This window comes from Prionailurus bengalensis, chromosome A1 (genome assembly GCF_016509475.1).
Source record: "Prionailurus bengalensis isolate Pbe53 chromosome A1, Fcat_Pben_1.1_paternal_pri, whole genome shotgun sequence".
Lineage (NCBI taxonomy): Eukaryota > Metazoa > Chordata > Mammalia > Carnivora > Felidae > Prionailurus > Prionailurus bengalensis.
This window is the reverse complement of record NC_057343.1, coordinates 189,753,572-189,772,377: the sequence shown is the minus strand read 5'-3', so window position 1 is coordinate 189,772,377 and position 18,806 is coordinate 189,753,572. Positions and strand designations below refer to the sequence as shown.

General features: G+C 43.5%; 1 protein-coding gene across 2 annotated transcripts; it reads right to left on the bottom strand.

Annotated features, from left to right (window-relative positions):
* Positions 1-1,171: 1,171 nt before the first annotated feature.
* On the bottom strand, positions 1,172-17,809 carry IL12B (interleukin 12B). Of its 2 annotated transcripts, XM_043597007.1 has the most exons (8): positions 16,489-17,809; positions 12,107-12,194; positions 8,444-8,719; positions 7,823-7,940; positions 6,142-6,359; positions 4,318-4,475; positions 2,819-2,950; positions 1,172-2,297 (listed from the first exon to the last, which is right to left on the bottom strand). In XM_043597007.1, the coding sequence occupies exons 2-7, from the start codon at positions 12,192-12,194 to the stop codon at positions 2,819-2,821; spliced, it is 990 nt and encodes a 329-aa protein (XP_043452942.1). In that variant the 5' UTR covers positions 16,489-17,809; the 3' UTR covers positions 1,172-2,297. The 2 variants fall into 2 exon arrangements, with proteins under 2 accessions (XP_043452942.1, XP_043452951.1); XM_043597016.1 differs by lacking the exon at positions 1,172-2,297 and having other exon boundaries at positions 2,814-2,950.
* Positions 17,810-18,806: the final 997 nt, after the last annotated feature.

The window sequence follows — 18,806 nt, the reverse complement described above, 5'->3', positions numbered from 1 at the left end:
GAAATTCAACTTAATTGGATGCTAAGAGGTCACGTCAGGAAAGCACTGGGCATGCTGGGAGAGGGAACATCTGAGCTCTGCCCCAGGCTGGCCGGAAGTTTTGGGAAAGGTCTCCTGGTGTCTGTACTTATAAGTATGATTAATTATTTTTTCTTGGTTAGTGTTGTTCATTAAATGCCCATTAAGTGTTTTGGTATCTCTAGATGAAAGACCCTGTAGGAGGACAAATAGTTATTAACCAACCACGTGCTATCCAGTATGGGCTCGTAATTCAAGATGATAGGTTTCAAATGTTGGCTGAGAATGATAGAATCTTTCCACCATTCCTCCAGGTCAGAAGCAGAGTAGAATAAGGGCTCCAGGAGACACTTAAAATAAGGACACTTAAAGCATCCCTATTATAATTACCTTGCCATTGCAAGGAAGCCCAGATATGTACATTTGGCTATTGAAGGTAGTAGAGACTGTACTCCTTCTCTCTGATCCCACCACTTGCTCTTTCCATGGGAGGCACCAAAGAGAAACTGGTAGGCTCTGCCCTTTCTTTGACTTCCCCTTCTCTATTGAGCCTTCCTGGGTGACTCTAGGTTACACTGATTCTTCTCCTTTGTTCTTACCCCAGGGCACCATATATACTGAACATTTTAGCATTTAGTGCTATTGAAGTTAACTTTTCATCGCTGCCTTCTAAGCTGTGCCAGGAATGGGCACTGTTTGGGGAAGGCAACCCAAGGTTGTCTGGATCTCCTCAACCCAAGGTTTTAGCACACATCCAGACATGTGACAAATCCTTTGCAAACACCAGGTCTGGACCTATGGGCTGGGATGCTCATGACTCTACCGGGTTGGTGCTTTATTTCATGACAGTTTGGGAGCAAGTAGGGTTGATTCCAGGATAGAAGGCGAAAGAAGCAAGAACATCCAACCCCTGAAGAGGGCATAATGCAGTTCAGTGCCCTTGCAGAGTTCCCCGTGGTCAGACCGCAGGGACATTCCCTGAGCTCAGCAAGACACCGACATTGGGAGTCCTATAAAGGGAAAGGGCAACTCTGCAAAACTGGAAGTGAAATTGCTTCAAAGAAGGGCAATTCTTAAATGGCAGGGGAAAAGTAATGCAATCCTGGTAAATGCGGGAACAGGATACTTGAGTCAGCTGAGAAAGCCCAAAATATTATTGCAAAGAATTATATTTTTATTAGTTCACTGTCAGAAATAAGTAAACAGAAAACAAATGAAATCACTTTACAGAAAGCACATTCATTACTTAAAAGTAGCACCTTAGTGATTGGCACTGTCTGGTCATATCCACCAGTCAGGTTCACTCATGCTGATGAGTAAGCAATTCTTGATTGTTTTCTTTGCAACTCTGTGTTTTCTTGCATGGCTATTAAAAAGCAGCTGGCAATTTTGACAATTTTGTTTGCTTGGCCGTACTATACTTGTTCTCCCTCTTGGATCCTAAGACCTTTTTACTTTCCAGACACTTCCAATGTCTCTGGGTCACTCTCCGATGTCTTACAGATAGATGGAGGTGGGGACTGCCAGGGTAGCTGAAGCTGAATTTCAATTTCAGTTATTTTTTTAGTCCTTTCTAAATTCAGGCATCCAACCGCCTCCCCCCCAAAAAAACCCACCACCAACAACAAAAATAAAACAACTGAACTTGCTTAGAAGTGCAGGTGGTCCTGAATTGCTTTAGCAACACCACCTTAAGGAAATCTTCACGGACATAGGAACTAACATCTCGGTCACCAGAACCTTTTCAAATGGATTCATGTCTCCGTGCTTCTGTTTAACTGTTTCTGTGTTCCCATCCATCACAAACATATTATTGGTGCTGGCATCAGAATACTGTGTTCTCACTGGTTGTCATAAAACTGATGCACTTGTAGTCTTGTTTGAAAAGTTGTCAGTATAAATAACACATAAATTCACATTTTGCATAATAGGGCCTATTCCTTACAGATCAGGTCCTGAGAGTATGAAACATACAATACATCTTGACACAGAAGTGTTCAATAACAATAAATTAATAAATACATAAATTACTTAAATATTTAAATAGCATTAAGGTCGGTGGCAACCTGCTAGCTAGAAAATCTATAAATAAAGTAGCTAATTGCTTCAGTGGGCATTTGGCATTTCAATGTAAAACTACTACAAAAACATTATAATGATCCTTTGCAAAAAGCAAATTACGTAGAAAATAACTTTTGGGGCCTATTCCATTGTCTCTTTAAAAACTTCTGCATAATATCTTCCACTTTTCCTCCAAGGTTTCATCCTGGGATTGGAACCTGAAAAAGAATACCAACAGTCTATGTGAATTAGAAATGTGGCACCAAACCCTTCTTATTTTGCACAACATATTATTGGGGCAATGAGGTTTTAGGGATTCCATGTTAGAAGGGCCCAGCCTGCCCGTATGTGGTCTAGGATATGGCTGCTTTCAGTGTCCCCCCAGGGTGCCTAGGAGAAGGTTCTAAGTCCTGAAAAGAGCTTGCAAGCCCCCAGGGTGCCTAGGAGAAGGTTCTAAGTCCTGAAAACAGCTTGCAAGCCATTTTTGCTCTGACCCTTAGAGCAACAGGACCTATGTATGTTTTCTTTACTGCAGTATCTCTGTACCCAGCACAGTGCCTGGAACAATATGGGCATCAAATAAATATCTGTTAATGAACAAATGTATGTTTCTGACTCTAGTGACTATGTGCCGGGCACCCTGTCTCCCCTTTCTTCTCCTGCACTGCCCCCCACCAAAGCCCTGCACCTGGGTCCACTGAGTGTTCAGGTACGGGCTGGGCTTTGTGGGCCTGCTCACCTAACTGCAGGACACGGATGCCCAGTTGCTCCAGGATGAGCTATAGTAGCGGTCTCTGGCTTGCACGCGGATCTTGGCATCCTTGTGGCACACGACCTTGGCTGAGGTCTTGTCCACGGAGAGTCTGTCTTTCTGCAAAGCAGAGGGATGTCTTTGGCAATGCAGTCACAAGATGGGCTGGGCCTATTTTTGCAACGCTTGGTCTCTCAAAACAAGTACACCTGGGTTTAAGGGCTCCACAGTTGCAATAAACAGTGGAGTTGTATAGAACTTGCGCCACCTACTGATAGAAGCTCTAAACACATTTTCTACCTCAGCCCAGAGGGAGGAATGGTTCTGTCCAGCTCACATCTTTCTAGCACAGCTACCTTGCCTGAAGGCCCAATGCATACTCAGTCTGTACTGGGCGATGGTGGGACTAGGGCAGATTTGCTATAGCTGCCCCCTGGATATTCCTAAATAGTATATCCTTATCCTTTTATCAGAAAACGTGCTGAAATCCAGGCATTGTTTACTTTTATTTGTGTAATCACAGGAAAATGCTTTAGGCTCTATGTCTGAGTTTCGTCATTTATAAAAGAGGGATAATAATCATTCCTACCTCAAGACGTGTAAAAGTTAAAGGTAATCATCATGTAAAACTCTTAGTGAAGTCTTTCATCAGGTAGAAAGTATTCAGTAGATATTATCTATTAACGATATAAATCTTATGTAGGGAAGATACATATGAAGTTTTTAAATAATATTTAGGTAAAATTCACCCAGAATAGCCCTTCCCTCCTACAAAACATAATGTTCAGGGAGTGACTAAATGACTGAATTCCTTCTAAATGCTAAATACTATCCTGAATAAGGCCTTTATCCAGTGATTTCTAAAACCGGGGTCGAAGCAGTGTTGGGCTTTATAAAAGTGCATCTTGGACCTGGGAATTATGATGCCAAGGCAAGAAGTTTGAAAGCCATTGTCATAGCCTGTGTGAACACTAACATTCTGTTCAATAAGATAATTTCACCATCTGTGGAACAGCTGGGAATTATCCATTTTGGGTGAGACATAGCATGAATGTTCTATCATTCATTACACTTGCTAAATTCAAGCAATAATTTTAGGCGCCTCGAGCCCAGATTTCCTATATGGGGATCAATTCTGAGTGCAAGAATTAATGACGAACCATACTGGAGGCAATAGTAGCATGGTTCGGTGTAGGCCATTTGCGTCCCCTAGACTGAATTCCGTGGTTCTGATCCTTCCTCTTTCCTAGCTGAGTAACTTTGAGCAAGTCATTTAACCTCTCTGAGCTTCCATGACTCCACGAGTGAAGTGGTGATAATACTGCCTGGCTTTGCAGGGTTACCTTAAGGATTCAGTGAGATATGCATGTGAAACCCTCAGCGCAGTCTCAGGCACTTAGAAAGTGCTAGATAAATGTTAGTTACTGGTATCCTCATCCCCTGGATGTGCATAAAACTGAATACATGGAGCCTGGATCACATCTTACCTTTTCTCTGTTGTTCTTGCCCTGGACCTGTACGCCAAATGTTAAGGAGAAGTAGGAATGTGGGGTGCTCCAGGTGTCAGGGTATTCCCAGCTCACTTCCACATGCCGAGAATTTTTTAATGGCTTCAGTTGCAGGTTCTTGGGCGGGTCCGGTTTGACTGTGGAAGAATCCAAAGAAACACCCTTTATTTTCCTAAAGGGGCTCTTTGGTGTATGGTGTATGGTGTTTGGCTTCTGAACCGACTTTCACCTTTGACCAGTTGTGAGTCCATAGGTAGTTACTTCACTTCTCTGGGCACCTGTTGGCAGACACGAGGCACCCCTGCTGCTGGTGCCTGTGGAAGGCGGCCACAGCCTCTGTGGCTGACCCCTAGAGAGGCTCAGAATCCTCACCACTGCACAATCAGATGCGCCATAGCAGTGGAACCACCTCTGCATAGTGCTCAGAAGAAATTTTGTAGAGACAAGACTCATATCTGGGCTACGTGGTGAAGGACCACCCTCTCTGTGGTCAATATGCCTCTTTGCACTGAACTTGGAGCTGAGTGGAGCCCCTTGCTGGGGATGAGATGAGAGAATTTCCACTTAGTGCTCTTTCTGTTGTCTTTTCATGGCAGCTGGCACTGACTCGTCTTGCAGCAGTTATCAAATTGTCTCTATGCTCATTCATTCATTCAATAAATGATGACTGAGCACCCGTCACATGCCAGTCACTAACTAGACTGTGCACAGAGGATACAGTAGCGAGTATCACGGAAGACTCTAGACCCTTGTCTAGACAAGGGCAGAGGAGACATTCTATGGGATGTCCAAATCCCAAAGACCATGGTTCCTGGTAGATGCTTTTCAAATATTCTTCTATTATTAACATAACTGACATTTTTCTTTTTTCCTTTAGAACTCAGCTAAATGTCACCTCCGAGAGACCTTCCCTGGCCATCCTATGTAAATGCAAACCTTTCCCTACCCACCAAGGGCAGTCTCTCCACAAATGCTAGAGCAAGTTCTGTGGTTTTATACATTTTACTTCATGATGAAAATTCAGTGGATAAATGGCAAAGGAAATGACAAATGGCAAAAGCTCCATCTGCAAATTAAAAAAATCGATGTCCATTTCGGAGGGTCTTATATTCCGATAAAGAAGACTCTTTTCCAATCTGGAGAAAGATTGGTTGGGAATAACCACAATTAGTATGGAAGCCTGGTATGGTATGGTATGCTTGAGGGGCTCCTCCTAGGTTCCCTGTGGAAGCTTCCTGGACAGCAGAATAGCAGAATACAAGTATAGCCAAGAGTCTACTTATTCTTTCCTTTTTTTATGTATATTTATTTATTTTGTGTGTGTGTGTGTGTGTGTGTGTGTGAGAGAGAGAGAGAGAGAGAGAGGAGACAGAGAGAGGAGAGAGAGAGAGGAGAGAGAAAGGAGAGAGAAAATCCCAAGCAGGCTCCACACTGTCAGCAGGGAGCCAGATGCAGGGCTCGAACTCATGAACTGTGAGATCATGACCTGAGCCGAAATCAATAGTCGGTTGCTTAACTGACTGAGCCACCCAGGTGCCCCAAGAGCCTACTTTTTTCTAGTGGGGCAGGACTGGGTCTGAATTGTTATCTGTGAGATCTGGGGCAACTTATTTAACCTGTGTAAGACTCAATTTTCTCTTCCTTAAAATGCAGACAATAGTATCTACATTGTACACTTTGGGGGGGGGGGGTAGAATAAAAGAGATAATGCATGTAAACCCCTTACCTCAGTGCATGGGGCATTGTGCACATGTGACAAATGGCATTTATCCTTAGTAAGTACGTATAATCAAGCAAACTCACTGATGTCCCTGATGAAGAAGCTGCTGGTGTAGTTTTCGTACTTGAGCTTGTGAACAGCGTCCACCACGACTTCAATGGGTAGGCTCTCCTCGGCAGCCGGGCAGGCACTGCCCTCCTGACACTCCACTGTGTACTTCTTATAATCCCTGTTGTCCACTCTGACCTTCTCTGCTGAGAGTGTCGCTGCTCCACAAGTCACCCCTTGGGGGTCAGAGGAGCTGAAGTCAAAGACAGACATTACCCTGTGTCACACAATTGTGGGTGAGTTTCTAGGGGCTGGAGCCAGGCTGCTGTTTGAGGACACAATTTCTCCAACTGGTTTGATTTCTCCTAAGGGGGTAAGAATCTGCCCTCCCCATGAGAACAAGCTTTGCTTCAAGAGGTGGTACAAATATTTAGAGACAGCTCTGCATTTACATGCCTCTGGCCTAAACGAATCCAGAAATTTCTACATCCAAATTCTAATCTCCTTATTAGAATTTTAAATTCGTTTTTCTCATTCTAATTACACAATCAACACATGCTAATGATAAAAAATTAAAAAGATAAAAATGTGTATAAATGAAACGTGTGTGCCTCTTTCAACCCTAATCTCACTCCCCAAATAGAAATACTATTCATAGCTTGTTGTGTCCCTCCAGACCTTAGTCTATGAATATTCAGACCAATCATATATCCACATGTATATATGCATTCACACATATTTTGTCTATATACACAGACAATGCTTTTATTTTCCATTAAATAGGATCCTACTATACATATATATATATGGTTTGTAACCATCTCTTCCCCCTCGGAACATATGGAGAGCGTTCCATGACAGACCACACAGATTGGGTTATCCATTCTGATGAATGCATGTTAAGCTGGGGGATAATGTACCACGCTTTATTTAGCTTTTCCCCTGCTGATTACCAAAACCATTACAATGAACACTGGCTTCCCTGTCTCTGTGCCCTTGTATAAGCATCCTTTTAGTATGGATTTTCATCTTAAAGATGGAAAAGGAAGACTCCAGAGGTTAATTTGCTCAGTTAATCACCTGGGGTTTGCTCTGTTACCCTGCCTTGTTCAGGAACCTAGATGGTGAGTGAGGGAAGTCACACAGACCGGCTAACATAGGTTCGGTATCCATGGAAACTGGTTTCTTAGGGGAAGTCCAAGTGTATTGGACAAACAACAAACTTTAGATTAGTGACATCAGCAGAGGGAAAAGGAGTTGAAATGGCCTTGAGAAAATTTCTGGAGGCCTCAGAGTTTTGGAGTCGGCTTCAGGGCTTTCAAGATCTGTGTCTGAGAGCTTTTGTTTCTCTTTTCATCTCAGGGTGCAATTTTGGCAAGTCATTTGTAGCTTCGATTTCCCCTTTTATGCCTCCCCATGGTGCCGTGAGCCTTAATGAAGCATTCCCAGGCAATCTGGATGAGTGGGTTCAAACACAGCAGAGGCTATTCTCAGGCCCCAATAATGTCCTGTTCTAACCTACACATTTGTTCAGGTGATTAGCTTAAATCTCCATGTTCTTTTCCCAATTTAGGCAAGAGGGGGTGTTGAAAAAAATACAGGTTTGACTGTGTTTTCTCACTTATCATTAACTGATAGGCCATTGCTAGGTTGCCCTTATTTTCTTAATGAAATAGTTGTCACAAAATGTTAAGAGATCAGAGTGGTTTCACTTACCCTCTGCTGCTTTTGACAGTGAATTTCAAATCGGTACTGATTGCTGTCAGCCACCAGCAGGTGAAACGTCCAGAATAATTCTTTGCCTCACATTTTAGAAAGATCTTATTTTTGGATTCTGGATTTGAAAAGAACAAAAATTCAACATTTAGAAGTTTTCTTTCAGGTAGATCTTAATTGTGATGAACCACAGGCCACCAAGTGGTACAGGAGTGAAGATCTTCCATTTATTTCCTTGGAAAATGATGCTGCTTCCCTGACAGGCAGTTCAGCGAGGACTGGGAATGTGTCAGTAGGATGCTGATTCTGCAGAGTATACTTTCAACCTGATATATCAGAGGGAGGGATTAAATTTGGCAAGGCTGCCATCCCAGAGCTGAGTTATGAACTATACACATTGGTTAATTTCCATTAACCATTTAAAAAGAACTTCAGGAAAACCAACCAGATTCACCACAAAAATCTCTGAACATGAGATTTGGATGGTTGATTACTCAAAGTGTCTAAGAAAGCAAAGAAAAACAGGTGCTGGGTGGTTTCAGCAAGGGATTTACATTAAATTTTTTTTTTTTATTTTTTATGGGGCAAAAGAGAAAACACCATCTGAGGGAATGGGATTACCTTTCTGTTCCCTTAAGATATCAGTGGACCAAATTCCATCTTCCTTTTTGTGTATCAGGAGGAACGAATGGCTCAGAACCTCGCCTCCTTTATGACAGGTATACTGGCCAGCATCTGCAAATTCTTTGACTTGGATGGTCAGAGTTTTACCAGAGCCTAGGACTTCACTGCTCTGGTCAGAGGTCCAGGTGATGTCATCTTCTTCAGGAGTATTGCAGGTGAGGACCACCATTTCTCCGGGGGCATCAGGGTGCCAGTCCAACTCTACAACATAAACTGGAGAGCACAGGGAGTGGAGAACAGGACTGTGAACAACGTGAACTTGGGACTGGGTTTTATGAACCACCTGTGCATTTGCACTGCAGAAAAGCACAGCCTTGCTTGTAACAGCAAATACTTGCTGAGATGATCTCAGGTCACTGGGCCCTATGTGGGCTCCAGGTCATGAAGAGACAACAAAGAGTAGTTTGTTTGTTTAATTTTTATTTATTTTGAGAGAGAGAGAGAGAGAGAGAGAATGAATGGGGGAGGGGCAGAGAGAGACAGAGATTGAATCCCAAGCCTGCCAATGCAGAGCCCAACGCGGGGCTCGAACTCACCAACTGTGAGATCATGACCTGAGCTGAAATCATGAGTCGGACCCTTAACCAACTGAGCCACCCAGGCGCCCTAAGACAAGCAAAGAGTTTTACAGCTGCCATCCACTCATTAACTGACGGGCTGTCTTCAATAATTAACTTCTGATTAGCTGGCAGATGGAGAAGGCCTTGATACACCAAAAATGCAAAGAGCACAAAACTCTTTACCAAAGACCTGGTGGAGGTAAGAACCTTCCAGCACAACTTTGGTTTCATAGGGAATAAGGCAGGGCACAGAAATGTCAAGAAAGACTGACCAGCACTGAAATCCTGTCCCCACGAATTGGCTAAGGGATTTGGAATGAGGTACTTAATCACCATGAGCCTCAGTTTCCTCAACAGTGAAATGACAATAATAACATCTATGTCGTAGGTTTGGCTATGAGGATTAAATAAAAAACAAACATATAAAGCACTTAGCACTGTGCCTACCACAGTAAACTCAGTGTTTGTTATTGTTATTCAGAGACCAAAGGGTCAGATGACTGCACAGAGAAACTGTCCTACAATTTTCCAAGGGCATTTAAGGATTTAGTCCCTACTGTGCAAAACTCACCAACAGAGATTTTCATTCCACTTTTAAAAACAATTTTACACCCTTATGAAGCAGTTCAGTAGATCCCGGTCTTCCCATTTCATACCGAAACCAACAGGCCAAGCAAGGTTACATCAAGTTAGAAACACAAGAGCTGTAGCTCAGGCCTTCTATCTCGTTGACTTTGCACTGGATCTCAAATACGAGTATCCAAACTCGCATCTGAGGAATGGCTTAGTAGAGTATTTCAATGAGTGTGCGACATCACAGCTTCATTCATTCACTCATGCATCACTTATTCATTAACTAGAATCATTCAATGCACTGGTTCCCCAAACCTGGTCATTCAGCCACCATTATCAGCAGCAGCACCGAGGAAACTGATAGATATCCAAATTCAGAGTTACCAAACCAGCCACTTTGGGATGGGCCTGGTGGTCTGTTATGCTCTCCATATGATTTTGATGCCCTCTCTAATTGGAGAGCCACACAGGTGAAGAGCCTGGATTTTGGAGTCACATAGGTCTGAGTTTAGATTCAGCTCTGTATCTTATACTTGCCTGTGGCCTCAGGCGAGACATTCAATTACTCTAAGCTTGGGTGTCATCGTTTTTAAAATGAGCAAAATATTAGTGCTTGCTTCAGCAGGTTGAGACATGGATTATATAAGCCAATTCATACAACAGCTTAACGTAGTGCCCTTAAATGCTCTATAAATGGTGACTTTTATGGTTGGCGTCCAAATGTAAAGCATTGTGGGATATAAAGTTCTCACTTTAGATCCGAGGGATTTTTAACTACTGAATCGGTAACAAAACAAGAGGTAAAAAGTATTTGGGACCCAACTCTTTGGAAATGATTACCTATGTTGAAATAAAACCGTGTCTCACCTTTGGCTTTCTCTAGTTTTTCTTTGTTCTGCTGGAAATTGAACCACAGCAAGGCTATTTTGCTGTCACAGCTAAAACTCAGAAGGCCTAGAAGACCCTTACCCAAGAACAGGGGAAAACAACCACAAAGGGGAGCCTGATGAAGAGCATCTGGAACCTTGTACCTGGCTTTATCATCTCATCTGGTCTCCAAAGTCCTATGCCCTCTGTTTCTCACATGGACTTCCTGGAATTTCTGTGGTTTAGCAAATTAGAAGTAACTTAAGGGTTTACTATGCAAGGGCCAAGTTTCCTGAGCTCACTAACTATACGAGGATTGATAGGAATTGACATAATCATCTAGCTCAGGCTTTTGCCTTTCCTCAAGGCAGGGTCTAAAACTCAAACCCTCCTCAGGCAGAGAGGAGATGACTGAATTCTTGTCTTCCCGAAAAGATTAAGAATAGAAGAATAGTCCCACATTCCTTTCGGGTACCCATTTTCCAGTGTGGTACTTTCCTGACTATCGAAAGATTATTTCTGGTCATCAGCGGAAATGTCTTCACTTGTAACTTACGCCTATTTCCTCCTGTTCTCCAAGCACATAGGAAACCATTGCTCTATGTCCTTATGTAAGACCTTCTTCAAATACTTAAATGCACAGGCTTTGAAGTGAGACAGAATTGGAATCAAGTCCCTGTACTATCCTTACCAAGTATGTGAAATTGGGGAAGTTGCTTAATCTCTGTAGCCTCTTTTCAACATCTCTAAAATGGGGTACAGACAGTCCCTATTTTATATGGATGTTGTGAGAATTAAACGAGAAACATTTGAGGTCTTTCAGGAACAACTAACAATCAGTTAATACATTACTTCGTGTGAGATAATAAAAGGATATAGTGAATTTCACTAACACCTATTCTATTATTCTAGTAATTTTTATTGGTCATCGGGATTATAAACAGGTTCTTTTGAATCATCATTGCCATCACTTTAAACAACCAAAACAATAGCAGCTAACATTGACTGTCACTGGACATCTGTTGTGCTGTTCCCTGAATTCACTGACACATTTAATCATCTGCATAGTAGACAACTCTTTGTGATCCCCAGGTCACAGTCGAGGAAACTCAGGCTTGGAGGTGACCCAGCTCAAGGTCACCTACCTGATAAGTGGCAGAATCAGCCTTTGAGCCCAAGTCAATGTGAGTCTAGTCAAGTGCATAGTCAGAGGTTAGTACTCTTGGTGCCAGCAGAGGGGGTGATATTGTGTGATGGAGCGGGGATGAGAGAACAGAGTTCTTATACTTTTCAAATCCTTCACTTTGGAATTTTAATTGAACGATACAGCCAGTTTTTAGTAATACTGGCAAAATCCATATATCTTTTCCCATCAGAGTCCACACAAAGCTCCTACTGTGGCATTTAATGTGAAGGCCAAACAACACAGACACCCTCAAAGGTGAAGGAAGGACAGACGGCCCCACACATTCCCAGGGATGCCACTCACTAGGAGGCCCCAAGGCTTGGTTTCCCCTTCTAGTCTGAGGTCCCCACACCGCCTGCCTGACAGTCCTGGCTTGGAATTCAGGGCCTCCCCAGAGAAGGAGAGGCTGGTTACCGTTTTTCTCCAGTTCCCATATGGCCATGAGGGGAGGTGCCAGCAAAACCAGGGAAAACCAGGCGATGACCAGCTGCTGAGGATGCATCTGCAGGAGGCGGAGAAACAGAGGAGAAGAAAGAGAAAGAGAGAGAAGAGGAGGGAAAAGAGAAGAGACAATGTCAGCAGTTACTCAGTCACTTTGGAAACCATATTCATTCAATGTACCTTGGTTTTAATCTTGATTTGTCTTGTCAGATTCATACCACGTGAATTGCAGGAACCCTGTGCCAGTCTCTGAGTAAGAACATCTCCAAAGAGAGAACCACAGACTATCTGGAGCTGAAGGAGAACTGAGGCCAGCCATCTGATAGAATACTCTTTTTTTTTTTTTTAATATTTATTATTTGAGAGAGAGAGAGAGAGAGAGACAGAGACAGAGAGGAAGCAGCGGAGGGGCAGAGAGAGGGGGAGACACAGAATTGGAGGCTCTGAGCTGCCAGCACAGAGCCCAACGTGGGGCTCGAACCCACAGACCACAAGATCGTGACCTGAGCTGAAGTCGGCCACCCAACCAACTGAGCCACCCAGGCGTCCCAGAATGTTCTCATTTTTAAGCTGAGAAACCTAAGGTGCAGAGAAGGAACATGACTTGTCTGGATCAACATTCAACCATTATTTACTTACTATGTACTTACTATGTAAAGGGCATAGAGATAGAGTGGTTAGGAGAGGAAAAAAAAAAAGGATTTTGGGCCTGGGTCCTGTCTTCTAGGAGCAAATACTTTCATTCAACAAATATTTATGATCCAAGTTATGGCAGCCACCTGGCAGCCAGGTTTAGTTTCTCTCCTTGTTTAGATTGTAACTGCTCCAAACTCAAAGGTTACTTCCTCTCACATAATGAAACAAGTGATTCTCAAATTTGAGCACACATCAGAGTAACCTGGAAGCCTTGCTAAAACACAGATGGCTGAGTTCCACCTACAGAGTGTCTGATTCAGCAGGTAGGGGTGAAGGGGGATGGAAAGAGGAGAGGGACCTCAGAATCTGCATTTCTTAAAAGTTTCCTGGTGAAGCTGATGTTGCTGGTCCAGGGATCACACTTTGAGAACTACTGGGTTAACCCATGTTTAGCGTCCACAGCTCTGAAAACCAAGATGTTCTTTGGAAGAAGGCCATGAAATATTGATATATCCACTCTGAAAAGTGAAATGTATAATTTTGTGCTAAATATCAGCTACCATCTTAGAGTAAAACTCAATCTAGATTGGGATCCAGGGTTTATGCAAATCTTCAGGACGTGAAGATTGTACCCTACTTCTGAATTAGGTAGAGATGGTGATTATTGAATTTCATTCTGAAACACCTCCATCCATCTCAGAGAGCACCAATGTTCTGCAGGAACATGTTTTCAGAAACCACTGAATAAATCATACAAATAATAAGACCCAAAATTTTTGGTCAGGGGGCACCTGGGTGGCTCAGTCGGTTAAGCGTCCGACTTCGGCTCAGGTCATGATCTCCTGGTTCATGGGTTCCAGCCTTTTATCAGGCTCTGTGCTGACAGCTCAGAGCCTGGAGCCTGCTTCAGATTCTGTGTCTCCCTCTCTCTGCCCTTCCCCTGCTTGTGCTCTCTCTCTCTCTCAAAAATAAATAAAACATTACAAAATTTTCAGCCAGATACCTTAAAAATGAACATCTTTTGGCTGGGGTGACTGAATATTGACAAATCACGGCTTTGTTAGAATTGCTGCTAATCCTAGGAGAACCTTGCCATGTGCTTTATTCAATCAGATTACAAAGGTTGAGAGTGGCAGATATGGGACTAGAAGTCAGGCCTTCCTGTACTGTCAGCACTTTGTCACTGCAGCATGGAGCTTTCACAGGCATGCCCATTAATCATGTCCAAGTTATGACTGTAACAATGTACTAGTTGCCACAGGGTATCAGTTAGTACATTCACAGGCTTGGAGTCCAGCAGACGGGCTTGAATTCTGCTTCCTCCACTTATAGTTGTGTGATGTTGCCCAAATGATCTCTGAGCCTCAGTCTCCTCGTCTATAAAATGGACATTATACCCATTTCAGAGGGTTGTTGACAGAATGCAATGAGATGACATATCATATTATAGAAGGCAGCCAATAACATGTTAGCTTGTACTTAGGTGAAGAGATAAAGGAAAAATGCGATATGTCTGTTTTGTATACAACAGCGGACAAAACCTTCCTGCTGGTTGTAGGGAAATGCCCTAGAGGTATTGTAATTACATAGGCCTGTAAAGCCCAGATGCCGGCACTCTGGGCAGGGAAATAACAGAGATTCCTGGCATCTCCTGGTGATTCTTTTGCACTATCTTAATGCTGGGATTTTCCCTTTGGCTATATGCCTGGCACTTCCTCTTGGGGCCTTAGATGTGTTTGAGAATTTCAGGTGAACTGCACTTCACGATCAAGGGAGCCTTGGTGATGATTCTAAGAAACAACTTGCATTTTAGTATCACCTACATTTTAAACCATGGAATACTGGCTGGATGGGGGGGGGGGGAAGTGGTGGTGGGTCACTCTCTTAATCCAACCCAGGGAAATCCAAAAAGGGGGCAGCATGTATTTGCCCTGTTGTTCTCCAAATCAGCTGATATCAGAGAGCTATATTCCACAGCCCACATTTCCTTGGCATGTTACATTTGAGAGTCTTGAGGATTAAACATTTTTTTCCATGTAATTTTGTAGGTTTTCTAAATTCTTGAAATCTTTGTATAAGGAACACAGGGACCCCAGGTCCTGTGGTATGGTTATGCTCCCTAAAGCTGGTGCCAACTTGGGCATGCCCAGGACACTTGGGTGGGCATCTCGTTTGCAAGCTTTATTTTGTTACTTTTTAATTTAGAAAGAATTATTATTGGGTGCCTGGGTGGCTCAGTTGGTTAAGCGTCTGACTTTGGCTTAAGTCATGATCTCACGGTTTGTGAGTTCAAGCCCCGCGTCAGGCTCTGTGCTGACAGCTCAGCTGCTAGCGTTCTGTCGTGCTCTCTCTCTCTCTCTCTCTCTCTCTCTATCAAAAATAAACATTAAAAAAATAAAAAATAAAAAGAATTATTATTTAAAAATAAAAAGGCAAAATCACACAAAGCATGGGTAGCACCCCCAATTCTAGAGCCAGGCAGACCTGCATTGGCATCCCAGCCCTGCCACTTATTAGCTGTGTGACTCTAGGAAAGTCACTTGACTTATTTAAGTCTCACATTCAACCTGTAAAATGGACATCCTGTTGTGGTGAGGAGTTAATGAAATAATTCATGAAGGTATCCAGCAGGGTGCCCCAAGGAAGTCAGGACTCCTGGCTGTTTGCTCTCCCTGAATCCCACTCATAGCACTTTTTCCTGTGATTGCGGTAATACAGTTGTCGATGTTTGTCTTCTCTGCCACACTGAGCTCTCTGAGGGCAGGGATCATGTCTTTCTGACTCCACACTATACCTCCAGAGTCTAGCATAAACACTCTGGCCTCAAGGGATCTTATGAATTATTAGAGGAAAATGAATAAATGTACAGAAATCATCAGTTTTCAGATCCCAGTAAAAGGAACCCCAAGAGGTTGTCCAAATTCTTTCCAATATCTTGAAGTTCCTTATCTGATGGAAGTGGGCCATCAGCGGGGGTTTGATAATCTCTTGGTCAAAATGATATTGTAACCTGATCGTTATTTTTTTTAACCTGAAAAACTGTTGCACACGATTTACCTGGGCAACCATAAGACACTAATAGAGTATAATCTTTTGTTTTCCTCCTCACAGATTTTAAAACCCTTCGGCAAATACTTTTAAACAATGCGGCTGCTTTTCATTTTTAAAGTAGCTTCGAAGTTAATCCAAAAAAATCTGGATAACCCAGACTCCAGTCTGCTTGACTGTTCCAACTATCTATTAAGCCCAACACAAAGTTTGCTCTGCAACTTTCAATTATGAGGTGTAAGTATGAATTCAATTGTTTATTGAATTCATTATGGCTTAATGAACGAACAGCTTTAAAAAAGTTTACAGTCCTAACAGAGGCACCACTCACTTGATACAATTTAACTGGTGGGCATTAAAATTGAGGAACATTCTTTTATGTACACACTACTCTCAGACAAGACAAAACAAGCCCTTCTATCAAATGTGCATTCATTTGCAGACTCTCGTGAACAATTATTATTACTTGACTTTTAAAATTAAGACCTGATACATCAGTCCCCAAAATACTGACTTTTCACTAGTGTCCTGGAAGGTAAGCCACAAGGAATGCCTCCAGAAATCCACACACTCCTGGTAGCTTGCCAGGGGTAGGGGTGCCACTCAAATGGTGCTACCCCGGACAGCCTGCGGGCCTGTGGAAAGCTAGAAGGGGCCAAGGAAGTGCTTACCTTGCTTCTGGGCAGGCTGCAGAGTTTTCTGGGTCTGAAACTTGTCTCTTCTTCTTCTGCTGCTGCTGCTGCTGTTGCTGCTGTTGTTGCTACTGGGGCTTATATACCCTACTCCTACTAAACTTTCTGATGGAAACTTAAACTAGAAACTGACTTGTTCAAGTTGCAACACTGAAAACAACTCTCAAAACCTTCTGGGGGAATTTCAAGAAGTTCCTTTTTTTTTTTTTTTCCCCATGTGTATCAATAATGCTGAGGGAACACAAGCATCAAAATCCCAGGTAATGAACTAAGAGGAAGTGACTTTTGGGTGGGGAAAAAGGAAGGAGATGGGATGCTCACTTCTTTCTGTTGACATCAGGGTCAATGGGCTTAAAGCCTGCCTGCAGCAGGCAGCCTCCACAGACCGGAGAAGGAAGGCCAAGGAGAGTTCACACAGGAGGCCAGGTTCAGGTCAGAATCAAGCAATTGTAAGCCAGAGGGTCCAAAAGCAAACTGTATGGTTCTTCTGAAGTCAATGAGAATGAGATGAAGGGCAAAAGACTTAGTATATTTGAGGTTCCCCTCTTCCACATTATTCCTTCAACATCTGGATTTCAGAAACATCCCATTACTACCCATTGTGGCTTCATGCACCACACACGCGCCTGTACATTTATACAGGCACAGCCATGGGAAGATGGTAAAAATGTGTATTACTAGTAAGACTCAAATATGGAGGGATACAGCTCATGCTCATAGGTAATTGCTCACAGACAGGTGGGGACAGAAAGTGAAATATCCACAGTCAGGGATATAGACAACCTATGCCACACTCAAGGCACACACCGGACTATAACCTCACACTCCTATGCACACAAAACCATAGAGCCCTAGGAGCTCTATACCGATGCACCGAATTAGCAGAATTAGCTAGAAATTCCTAGAGGAATTTAACATTGTTAAGAGGAGTGAAAGGTGAACACGGTGTTAGACACCCACAACCATTCTGCGCAAGAGCCACAACAGAAACACTAGCTGGAACACCAACACCAAGTACAAGCCCACAAATGCACGCCGATAGATACAGGCCGTACCCAGGGCCGCCGAGAGAGGGCGCTGCTGCGAGGCCGTGCCAGTCCCGCGCCGGCGACCCGGGAGTTCGCTCTCACCCGCGAGGTCTCCATTTCGGAGCACCGTCCCCAGTCCCCGCCGCCTGGGAAGTTCCTGGGCCCCGGCAGGGTTTCAGGTGGACGCAGCTTCCCATACTAACTTTCCTTGCAGTTTCTGCGCGGGGAAAACTGGAGACCGGGCGAGAGCAGCGGAGCTTCCCAACCGCACACTTCCTCCCTCCGTTTGACCCATCCGGGGAGGGCGGGGGCTGCTGAGCAGGCAGTCCCACTGTTTATCCGACCTGGTGCTCTGGCTTGGGCGGAGACAGTACCTCGAGCTCGAGCTCGAGTGCCTTCTCCCACCTCCTCTGCCCTCTAGGCTTCAAGGGAAACAGAAGTTCTTCTCAAGTTAAACAACAAAGCGAAACGTCCTGTATCCAAGTCATATGTAGATACAATGCAACTGTATTGTATTGTATTGGGTTGTATGATACCGTGTGTGTGTGTGTGTGTGTGTGTGTGTGCTCACGCGTGAGCAATCCTGCTTGTTACCATGGGCATCTCTGATGAATATAGCTGGACGGTGATGCGGAAGGGACCTTTCCACAGTTTGATTTTTGTTGTTATGTGAGGCACCTGTACACTCACACACACATACATACATTAAAATATGTACCAATGGGGGGATTTCTTTCTGTAAAAATGTGTTTACTACTCCCAATAAGTCATCAAAGATTACTTAACAGAAAACTTAATATAAAGTTGGCAGAAATAGTTTCACCAGCTTGTTTACAGTGGCTGCATCACCACAGGGGAGCCCTTCTGTGGCCTTCCTTAAGTACATACTTACATAAAATAAGACAAGACAAAACCATTTTACCAATGTGTTCATAAAAGCAGCCTCAGAATTAAAAAAAAACTGATTTGAATATAAAATCTAAGTAAAAATAGCGTGCTAGTTTTGCAAAAGCAGGTTCAAGGTAAGCCTTGCTCCCCCCCACCCCTGCCCGGGCTCAGATTGCAGCCCCAGGACCAGTCCTGTGTGAAAGGTGTGTGGGACCACCGGCACCAAGGACAAGTAGATCTGAATTCCGGCACCTGCTGTGCACAATGCTTAACTTCTCTAAGCCTCAGTTCTCACATCTGTAAAATGGGGTTAATAATAGTACCCGATCTTAGGTATGTTGTGAGGTTAAATGAGGTGAGATGCAATGCACTTAGCACAGC

Coding starts and splice junctions, on each gene's coding strand:
- IL12B (XM_043597007.1), bottom strand. CDS start 12,194: ATGCATCCTCAGCAGCTGGTCATCGCCTGGTTTTCCCTGGTTTTGCTG. Junction 8,720..12,106: donor ATGGGAACTGGAGAAAAACG/GTAACCAGCCTC, acceptor TGTGCTCTCCAG/TTTATGTTGTAGAGTTGGAC. Junction 6,360..7,822: donor ACTGTCAAAAGCAGCAGAGG/GTAAGTGAAACC, acceptor CTTTGACTTCAG/CTCCTCTGACCCCCAAGGGG.